The 10,911-nt window shown below is 39.3% G+C and overlaps 2 protein-coding genes across 2 annotated transcripts; one reads left to right on the top strand and one right to left on the bottom strand.

The window, feature by feature from the left end:
- Window positions 1-998: 998 nt before the first annotated feature.
- On the top strand, window positions 999-3,150 carry LOC113712092 (uncharacterized). Its single transcript, XM_027235380.2, has 4 exons — window positions 999-1,572; window positions 1,883-1,951; window positions 2,165-2,239; window positions 2,398-3,150. The coding sequence occupies exons 1-4, from the start codon at window positions 1,141-1,143 to the stop codon at window positions 2,890-2,892; spliced, it is 1,071 nt and encodes a 356-aa protein (XP_027091181.1). The 5' UTR covers window positions 999-1,140; the 3' UTR covers window positions 2,893-3,150.
- Window positions 3,151-6,492: 3,342 nt separating this feature from the next.
- On the bottom strand, window positions 6,493-9,796 carry LOC113712091 (tubulin beta-1 chain). The gene is made up of 3 exons (XM_027235378.2): window positions 9,255-9,796; window positions 7,475-7,744; window positions 6,493-7,357 (listed from the first exon to the last, which is right to left on the bottom strand). Exons 1-3 carry the CDS (start codon window positions 9,652-9,654, stop codon window positions 6,681-6,683), a joined length of 1,347 nt encoding a protein of 448 aa, XP_027091179.1. The 5' UTR covers window positions 9,655-9,796; the 3' UTR covers window positions 6,493-6,680.
- Window positions 9,797-10,911: the final 1,115 nt, after the last annotated feature.

Genomic DNA, 10,911 nt, shown 5'->3' with positions numbered 1-10,911 from the left:
ACAAATAGGGGTATTCGAGATTGAACTCGAACTCATCGAGTACCTTTTACTGAATTCAAGCTAGAACTTGAAATCTAGCTGAATGAAGCATGCTTGATTAAATTTTTAAAAAAATCTAATTGAAAGTTTTCAATAATCAATGTGCAATTACAAAGTTAAAACACTTGAACTAGTATTAAAATGGTAAAACAAAATTAGCCATGTCTAAATGGAAGTAGTGACTCCATCAATAAAAAATTAAAAACTCAAAACTAAAAATTCATAAATATAAAAAATGAAAGTAGAAATTAAAAATAAAAAAAATACTTGATTAGGCTCGTGAGTATAGAATTTTAAAACTTGACCTCAACTAATTTGCTGCTCAATTTTGAACTCGAATTTGATAAACTCTCGAGTCGAGTCGATTCTTTCTTTAAGTTCGGTATTGAGCTACTGACGTAATAATCGGAAACTCAAAATCCAAAAACAATTCAAGTGTCTTTAAAAGTAAAACATGTGTGGAAATACCACACAAAAATATAGGAAATAGTTGGGGCAAACTAAAAAACTAATTTATTTATTTCGATAATCATCAAAACATTATGCAAGTACACAAAATCGGCAGATATCTAAGTGGTTTGATTAGTCCTCAGTTACTTGCACATCAAGCACTCGGAAGAGAAACATTTTGCAGTAAGTTTCCAGTTTCTCATCCAATAGAAACTGAGTCAGATTCCAATCCAGGTCCATGTCGAATTGTTAAAATGTTTGCTAAACTATAAAATACCAAAAAAGAAGAAGAAAAGAAAAAAAAAAAAAAGGGCGAGTACTCACTCACTCACAAGAAGCGTTGTGTCCCAACACGCTTTTTGTAGCAAACGTGTAAACCCTAGAGCAAACCCATCATCCCTGGACGAACGACACGTGGCGACAGCCAGCTAGTCCTACACTCCCGTGGATTTTCACCTCTGCTTAAAAGATCCCACTTCCCCTCCATGAAACAATTCGCCCCTGCCCTCTACAAACAAAAATCTCTCTGAAAACCGAGGTCTAATCCTTTCCTTTTTATGCCCCTTTCAGTTTTTTCTTCTAACAAAAAATTTATCTTGTTTAATACTCATTATTGATAAAGCGTGAGAATTAGGAAAAAGGAGAAGAAGAATGGAAGACAGTATTGCAGAGGCGGAGGGCATTCGGTCTCTGTTCAACGAGGACGAGATTGAAGTTTGTGAAATACTGTTGAATTTAGGAAATCTAGTTGTAGAGTCTGAGTTAAGGCTTCGAACTACTACTGCTTCTCCTCTGAAACCACCATTCCTGGTGAGATGGGGTACTCAGAAAAGATTGATTTGCCGCCGCGGTGGTACGAGGAGGGGATCTTCTACCACTAGCCTTTCTCCTCCTCCTAATAATCCCGCAACCACCCTTTCGAAGTCTTCTTCCCCATTGCAGTCCCTGCAAAACAACACGATTGGTCAACCAGAAGTCAAAGTTGTTGGCTCTACAAGCCCAGATACGCCGCTCTCTTTCCCGGCTAATGCTAGTTCTGAATCCGATGACAAGTCTTCCCGCCGCAAAAAATCCAAGAAGAGGGTAAGTTTCTTTTCTTTTTTCTTGTTAATCTTCTTTTATCCCACTAGTTGTACGTATATGCCGTTTGATTCATGGGTTTTTGTTTTCTCGGAGTTTTAAGACGTGGATTGTCTCTGCAAATTTGTTTCCTCCCTTCCTTATGTTTCTGACCTTTGACGTAAACCCCTGTTACAGGGCTCTGTTTTTGCTTATCCAGTTAGTTTAATTGCTTTACTTTTTTACTACTATTTTTTTTTCTCTCTCCCTTTGGTTCGAACACTACTATGTTTTATTAACAGTGATTTTACCTACTGCTATTCTTTCGTTTCAGGCGTTGTTGACGGAGCAGTTGAGAAAGAGCATGGAGGGATTGGCTGAAAGCAGAGAAGTGCTAATAAAGGTTAGCCTTTTTTTTTTCCCTGTACTAAATTCATTTGTCTTCGTTTTTGTTCTGCCTACACCCTCCTCATTCCTTAGGTTTCACACATTAGAGCGTACTATGTAGTATGAAATACTTGCTGTTTCTTGTTCTATTTCGATTCGATGGTAATGGTCTTCCCAGCGGAGAATTGACAGACTCCGTTTTTCTACTTTGGTGAATTTAATTTAACAGGAGATACAGAACGTGAAAAGTTACTATAACGAGCTGTTGGCTTACAATAAGAAGTTGAAAGCAAAGAAACAACAGGTACGTACGGCCTTTTTTAAAGCCCCCTTTCACTTTTCTGATAACGATGACGTTAGATTTTCTCTACTGTACCATAACCTTTTCTTTCCAGTTTCCACCCTGTAGCACTACTATTCATCGTCTTAATAATTGTAATCATCCATCTTTGCGGTATACAGGTGCTGTCTACCAGTACTCATCCTACAAGAGAGGAGCCCAATTTGGAATTGGGCAAAAGCTTCAATCCTGGATTTAATTGCGTCCGAAGTTACCATGTTCTTGCGAACCCCGATCAGAATCAATTCAATGGGGAACAAATGGCTGCAGAGTCAATAATAAGACCAGCGCTGTTCCACCCATATGGTAATGGCCAAGTGCAAGTTAGACCAAGCTCGTTCTCACCCAGTACCGGATTGGGTGAGGTCAATGCCGTGGGCCCACCAGACATTTCTAATCTCAGAGCTGCTGCTGCTGCTGCTCCTGAGGGTACTTACGGCGTGGCCTCATCTCAGCCTTTGAATTATTGCAGGGCTTTTGCTGATGATAACAGGACCAAAGCTGCAGAAGCTAGGAGGAACAGAAAGATGATAAACCAACAGAAAACCGTGCTGAGACTCAAATTGAAGGGTATTTGTACGACGGTGATGATGAAGCCACCATTAAGCAGAAGATGATTTTGGCATTTTTCTAATTTTGCACTCTGGTTTTTAGTATTAATCAATAACTATCTGATGTAGGAGATGATTTGTTCAAGGAGCCTTGAATGCGTTGGCATGGTTAATTAAGTCGGTTTGTCCACAAGTGTAGATAAGAGAATCATTGTTGAGGTCTATTTGATTTTTTCTTTTTCTTTTTTCGTTTTTTGGCAATGCCAGACGGGTCTTACGAATTTCCTTATTAAAAGTTTTAATGCGGTATGTTTCCTTCACCAACTTCTTTTGTTGGCATTTGCTATTACTATGTGGGTTTGGAGTAAAAGGCTAGAAGCAATGCCCTGATTTGAACCTGCCTATCCATTTTTGGTCAAAACAGAAGTAGACGAATTATGCAAGACATTAAAACCAAAATGGAGCACGTGATGATGGTGCCAGTAATAAGGAATGCAAAAGAAAGGTGAATCTACTTACTAGAGACTGATTAGGTGAACACTTCAATTTGGTTAGTTTGCCCCTCTTATTTTGGCAAACAACCACACGATCCAAAGCCCGAGTAAGTCCTCCAAGTAAGTGTTTGGATGGTGGACTGTTTGAAATAAATTTTTTTTTTTTTTCAGAAAAACAAGTACTATATAGCACTTTTTATGATGATATATATGTATGTATATATATGTGTGTGGGATAAAAAATCGATTCAAAAATTTGTTGACGATGCAAGTAAATAAAATAATTCACCATCCAAACAAATAAATTCTAAAGGAGATTATGCTTCTTGTACAATGTACTAAGCAAGATTTCAACTTTCAACCTCGTACACAAGACAGATTTAAAGGGATTCTCGCTTGTCATTGCACCAAGATCCAGTGAATTTTAAGAAGAAATATACGAGGTGTGTTAATACGCGCCTCCGGTCCTCCTCCCCCCCCCCCCCCCCCTCCTGAAGGTAGCGGAGGACGGTACAGGGGGATGTTGTGGATTGTTAAAAAATGAATGAATAAATAAAAGGTTTACATAGCTTTTGACTTCAAGCAAATATGTTTCGCTGTCCGGCTTTGCTGCAGCAATAGTTTTTTTTTTTGGGTATGCAAACATCTATGGGCCGTGTCGGGCTACAGATCTTTGGTCCATTATCCAGTTGCCGGAGTTGGCGGATTAACTAAAAATTTTACATGTAGCCCAAAGTGGGTGTCTTTCGTTCGAAATGAAAACCCACCAACACCTAGGGTTTCGCAGTCGCTCGGCACGTGTATATAAGAAAGAATCTTCGACTGCTTTCATCTCTCTCAATTCTCTTCTTTATGCCTCCTCCTCCTTCTCTTCCTTGCCCCCCACCCCCCCAATACCCCCGCTAATTCATGAGTTATTTTATTGCCAAGTTGCAGAAGACTGTAGTGTGTTTCTTTCTTCTTTTTTTTTTCAGTCTTTATTTTATTTAATAGCTAGTGAAAGAGGGTGATGCACATGACGATAATTAATTATCTGGGATAATGAGAAGCTTGTTGCTGGGGATATCCGAAGCCAAGCAATGTTTATTCCTCCTACTACTTCCATGACTCTGATGCATCACCACCTTCACCCTTCCTGTTTGCTTTCAGTTTAGTTCCACATTTCCGGCGAATAATTTCGTCTCAATAACCTTTTTTACGCCGTATTAAATTAAATTAATTTGACAGCTTTTTTTTTCAGTTGGTTTCCTTAAACAATTTTGCAGTATTATAATTTTGCGAAGGCCAAGTGCCTGAGAGTGTTATTTACGTGTCTAAAGGGATACTTTAATGGAAAAAAGTCCGAGAGAATAAAAGGAACCAACTATTAATTTCTTTATTAGGAGTTTGGTGGCAACTCCGAGGGAAAGGAAAGTAAGTAAATTAAGCACTAATCTTTTATGCACTATTCTATGGCCCAGCCAGTAAATGTATGCCCTATGTGCAAAGTTAAATTGAAATGATCTGCATAAATTGGTGTGTGGGTTTAGATCATGCTAACCACCAACTTTGGGGACTGGTGGCTACTACCTAACTTGGTGGGGTGGGAGGCAACTAAAAAATGTCACATTTAAGTGATTTGCTTTAAAAAAATTTAAGCGGGTGTATTGTATATGCGTTTGGTCCGATAGTGGTTCAATCCCTTTCGGGTTATTCCTGAATCTCTTTAGATCAGCCCTTCTCCATTTAGTATAGAATAAATTAGGCTATACAACTGTTGTCATCTCCGGAGAAAAAAAAAAAAAAAAAGAAGAGTTTAGATCATGTCATATGCGTAAAGTTTGGTGCGTACATTAGTGATATCTAGCTAAGCAGCAGGGGCGGAGTAAGAAAAAAATCTTAGTGAGGGCAAAAATAACACTAAAATTTTTTATCTACTCTTTTTCTAATTTTTTAAACAAAAAAAAAAGTTTCATGCATAAAATCACCGTTTCACAAGTTAAAATATTTATCAAATAACCCATTTATTAGTTATTACATTAACTAATCAATTTTCAAATTTCTTTAAAACAGTAATAGTCTCACGCTCTAGAAATATATTTGCAAACAAATTTAAAATAATAATAATAATAAGTAATTGTTTAGAACCTGATTTTGGTGATCTTCTAAAGTTGGTGAAAAGAGTTGCAAAATGTGGCGGATCCAAGTTCTAGAAGATCAATTGATTTTGGTGCAATCTCTAAATAGAATGAAGTGATCAAAAGAAAGAATACCAAGCTTTGGTTGAGGAAAGGGAAATTGGGGAGTGGGGACAAAGGAAGTAAATGATAATTGGATGAAGTGATAAAAAGAAAAAGTAGTTGGCTTGGATGTGGAAGAAGCGGAGCCGGTTGTGAAGGGAAATGGGGGACCACAGGAGTAAAGGGAACTTGGGAAGTGAGGACCAAAAGGAATGATTGATATAATTGGTACTTGGCCCTGTTAGTGGGAAAATGAGAATTAGAGAAGGAAAATGAATGATATAAATTTTGTGATCCATTCTTTCACATTTTTTCTAAAAAAAATTCTGGAAGCACCTTTAAAATTATGTCAAAATTGTAGATGTATTAGAGAAATTTAAGGGGAGCAGACTGAGCAGTGGGGGCCGTACTTTAAATCCGCCCCTGATAAGCAGGATTTCGATTGACCTCATAGTTGAAGTTGATTCGCTTGACAATTTGAAGCGAGAAATAGAAGAATAAACAAATTGAGACTTCTGTCGTGCAAGGGTGTGAAGTGGGGCGTGGTTGTAGTTGTTAAACAGTCTGGCTAACTGCTAGGCGGCCAAGTTAAATCATTCATTTTTGCAGAAGATAATTATTATGGTCTTTCATATAATCATGCCTGTCGAGCAACCTGTAGCAGCAGACACCCATCATCTGCCGATTAATGAATCTATATATAATGGTTCAAAAGTCTTCCCTGTGAAAACAATAGTGACGCCAGAGATTTCATTCATTGCCTGCCAAGCTACATTCTCGAATTTCACAGAAAACAATAAAAATGGTGGTAGTACTGATTCCTGGACCATTTAAAGTTGTTCACACCAAACATCGCTCTCTCTCTGCAATATTTCCCTCATTTCCACCGGCTGGAAATTTTTTTTTTTTTTTTTTTTTTGGAGCAAGCAGCTGGAGTTGTAACTTAATGGGCATACTGAACGACGCAAATTATATGCAAATATGACAAGCGACGAAAAGGTTCTTCAATCAAAACAACGGAAACTAAAAAAAAATAACGACAAATACATATCCTGAAGAGATTCAGGAAAATGGAAAAAAACACATGCAGACAGATAAACAAGGCCTTTCACACTCTCCCGTGATATGATCTCATCTGCTCTTAGTTTTCATACGCCTCGTCGGCACCATCGTCAAACTCTTCCTCGTCCTCTGCAGTGGCATCCTGGTACTGCTGATATTCTGCCACCAAATCATTCATGTTGCTCTCAGCTTCTGTGAATTCCATTTCATCCATTCCTTCTCCAGTGTACCAGTGCAAGAAGGCTTTGCGCCTGAACATGGCAGTGAACTGCTCGCTCACTCTCCTGAACATCTCTTGGATTGAGGTAGAATTTCCGACAAAAGTAGATGCCATCTTTAACCCAGTAGGAGGAATATCACAAACACTTGACTTGACATTATTTGGGATCCACTCTACAAAGTACGATGAATTCTTGTTCTGCACATTGATCATCTGTTCATCCACCTCTTTGGTGCTCATCTTCCCTCTGAACATTGCGGAGGCTGTGAGGTAGCGCCCATGTCGCGGATCAGCTGCACACATCATGTTCTTGGCGTCCCACATTTGCTGAGTGAGCTCTGGCACAGTGAGAGATATGTATTGCTGCGATCCACGGGAAGTAAGTGGCGCAAATCCCACCATGAAAAAGTGAAGACGAGGGAAAGGAATCAGGTTCACAGCCAGCTTCCGCAGGTCTGAGTTGAGCTGACCTGGGAATCTCAAGCAGCAGGTAACCCCACTCATAGTTGCCGAAATCAAATGGTTCAAATCACCAACTACAAGCAAACAAGAAACGACCTTATCATTCACCTAGTAGCAAAGCTTTGGCCTATGCAGCAGAGAAAGGAATTAATTATTAAACTGTTAATGCCAGCAATGAACGATTCACTTACAGCTTGGAGTGCTAAGCTTCAAGGTCCTGAAGCAAATGTCATAAAGTGCTTCATTGTCAAGGACCATGCATTCATCTGCATTCTCCACCAACTGATGCACTGAGAGGGTGGCATTATAGGGTTCTACAACAGTGTCAGAAACCTTTGGTGAGGGGAAAACTGAGAAAGTGAGCATCATTCTGTCTGGATATTCTTCTCTTATCTTGGAAATCAGTAGGGTTCCCATTCCAGAGCCAGTGCCTCCTCCAAGTGAGTGACACACTTGAAATCCTGGCCCCCAACAGAAAACAAGGGAAACTGTTAACCAAAGCCCATCCATATCACAAGTTCCATGACAACTGATGAGGGCAAAATAGTCCCCCCACCCCCCATCTTGGTCGATCACAAATATGTAATCCCTCGAGCCGAAAAGGCACTAATGCATCGAATATAACCTCAATCTGAGCCATTCAATTACAGTATCCAGCAAGTATATCAGCCAGACAGCAACAACATTTTTAAAAGATTAGCTCTTAAGATTTTTTTCCCCCACATGAACCATCTTCCTTTTGTTCATGATTCTATAAAGACAGCTATACCTAGAACTGAACTTTCATTCGAGTTGAGTTGACAAAAAACTATTAGACCTCAGGCAAAAATCCTGTAGATCGGGGAAGAAAGGGTAGAATGTTGAAATGGCTCTAGGATGACTCCCATTGCTATACAAACTTGGTAAAATCTCTTGTCAAGGCATCTGCTTTGTACGGTTAGGGAATTTATGGCAGAGAGCGTCGGTCGATCCATAGTACTTCTGAAGGAATTGCAATTATAAATGAAACCAGAAGGTCAAGTTTGAACAATGGAATAACTTATTGCAGCATGGAGATGTTTGTCCTAATGACTTGCAAGCAGCCCCAGTTAAGACAAAAAGTGGGCCCCTCCAATAGAGTACAATAACAAGTGGCAAAATAAAAATACCGTGGAAAATGGTCAAACCACAAGAAATTATGCAAAATCTCTCCTTAGAACCCGATCCAAGACAAAAGAACACAAGGTAAATACTTTAAATTAGCATTATTGCTAGCAGAAGAAATTTTAAACCCCAGATCATGCCAAGGATGAGTAAACTTTTGAGCATCTCCCCACCTCCAAGGGCACCATTCAAAAAAAAAAAAGAAATCTTTAATTTACAGCTGGACTGAGCCCACTTCTCTTCACTGGTAGATAGTACAAGTACAGTAACAAAACGTAGTACTACAAAATCTCATCTCCAAAGACAGCTAACAACTTTAGCGCCTTTCGCACCTACTTATCTCCCAGAAAAAGGCGATCCTACAGATCCAGAAATACCTCAGATATTCCACCAGCCCATTCAAAAACGCGAATACTGTCGGCTGATCCTTGTCCTAGAACATTTAAAGCGTACAATGCAACTAAATTTGTTTACATCCAAAAGTCAGAGGTGCACACACGACATAAAACGAATAATCTACACCATCAATTCGTCCTATCGATGACCGGCTCTATCATCAAACAAATACCATATCAGAAAACATCACAACCACGCAATCATTTTCTGTAGATTCAAAGCAGCAAAATCAGAACACCGCGTAAGTTAATGTTAATAGAGCTTGTCAATCAAGCCTACCCAGAAATATTTGAGAAAGAGAGAGAGGGGGAGAATCACGTAGAGAACACCAAACACCTCGATTGCCATTTGACAAAATGAGCAGAAGAGGTGAAAAGAGATCAAACAAAAAAAAAAAGAAGAATGAAAGAAAGAAGGGTGGGAGAAAGAAACCTTGCAAGCAGTCACAATTTTCGGCTTCTTTACGCACGACGTCGAGAACGGCATCGATCAACTCAGCACCCTCAGTGTAATGTCCTTTAGCCCAGTTATTACCGGCACCAGACTGACCAAAGACGAAGTTGTCGGGCCTGAAGATCTGGCCATAAGGGCCGGATCTGATGCTGTCCATGGTGCCGGGCTCGAGATCCATGAGGACAGCCCGAGGAACATAACGGCCACCGGAAGCCTCGTTGAAATAGACATTGATGCGTTCCAGTTGAAGATCATTGGAGCCATCTCCCCTGTAACGGCCGGTTGGATCAACCCCGTGTTCGTCGCAGATTACTTCCCAGAATTTGGAACCAATTTGATTCCCGCATTGACCTCCTTGAATGTGCAAGATTTCCCTCATTTTTTTTTCCTTACTTTTGGATGGGAGAAAATTGAAAATGTAGTAGGAGGAGGGAGAAGTTTATTCTTTTTTTTTTCCCTTTTTCTCCTGGGACGAGGAGGATGAAGACGAGGGGGGGAAGATATTTGTAGCAGCAGCAGCAGTAGAATAGAAATTTATATAATAGTATGATGTTGGGATGGGGGAAGAGGGAGATGGAGCCAAGAGGAGAGAGACGGGGGTAATGAATTAGCAATGGTGAATAAAAATAAAAATATCATAGTGTTAAAATTGGGCGAGGTGAGAAAAACAAACATAATCGGTAAAAAAAAAAAAATGGAATGGTTGTGGTAGATGGGGTGAGAGGAGCAGGACGGAAGGGGGAGGGTCACGATCATCGTCATGTGTGACAGCGGGAATACAGACAGCATAACCGCTACACACAGTCACACACAAGGTCCGGGGAGGGCCCCACGTGGTCTCCCCCAGCCCCCTCATTCATCAGATCAGGTAATTCATTGCTGCTCCTATTAATTGGGCTACACATTTTATTTCGGGCCAGCACCAGCAGCAGCTAAGCCATGCATGCGCCTCTGCTTATAACTTTGGTTATTACGCTAATTATGTTGTTTGTGGAGTACTTATCATGTTGCTACTAGTATTAATTGCTACTTTGTTATTCTTGAAAATTTTCACTTTGTTTACAAATGGAGTAATCACTTTCCGGAAAATGTTTCCAGAATTGATAAATCACTATTACAATTCCATACATTTTATTCATCCAATTAAATACGTTGGTTGGATATAAATTTGTTTGAAAAATTATTTAAAATAATACTATAATACTTTTATAATGCGATGCATGTAAACTAAAAATGTAATTGAAAATTATATTTAAAATGTAAACTATTTACACAATTTTTTTCTCAAATTATACTACCCAAATAAACATCTTTCGACCAAAATAAATAAATACATTTTATCAGTTGGACGGACCATTTATCTACGATTTTCTTAGACAACTAACCTTTCTAGGGCGGTCAACTCTAAGGCACATTTCTAGAAAAATATTATTGTTAAATTCAAAAAATATTTCAAATATGGTGTTCTGCCTAATTGTTTTCTCCACTTAAATTTACCGCATTAACCAGAATGAGTGAAAAAAATTTGTTTTTTTTTTTCAATGCACCTGCACGGTCACCGCTGTGAAATCGAGTCAGTCGTTGCATCTAGAGCTGCAAACGAATCGAGCCGTTCGCGGGTCGAGCTCGAGCCAGC

This window comes from Coffea arabica, chromosome 10e, assembly GCF_036785885.1.
Source record: "Coffea arabica cultivar ET-39 chromosome 10e, Coffea Arabica ET-39 HiFi, whole genome shotgun sequence".
Classification (NCBI taxonomy): Eukaryota; Viridiplantae; Streptophyta; class Magnoliopsida; order Gentianales; family Rubiaceae; genus Coffea; species Coffea arabica.
The sequence above is the reverse complement of the archived record's forward strand: the minus strand, read 5'-3'. Positions and strand labels throughout refer to the sequence as shown.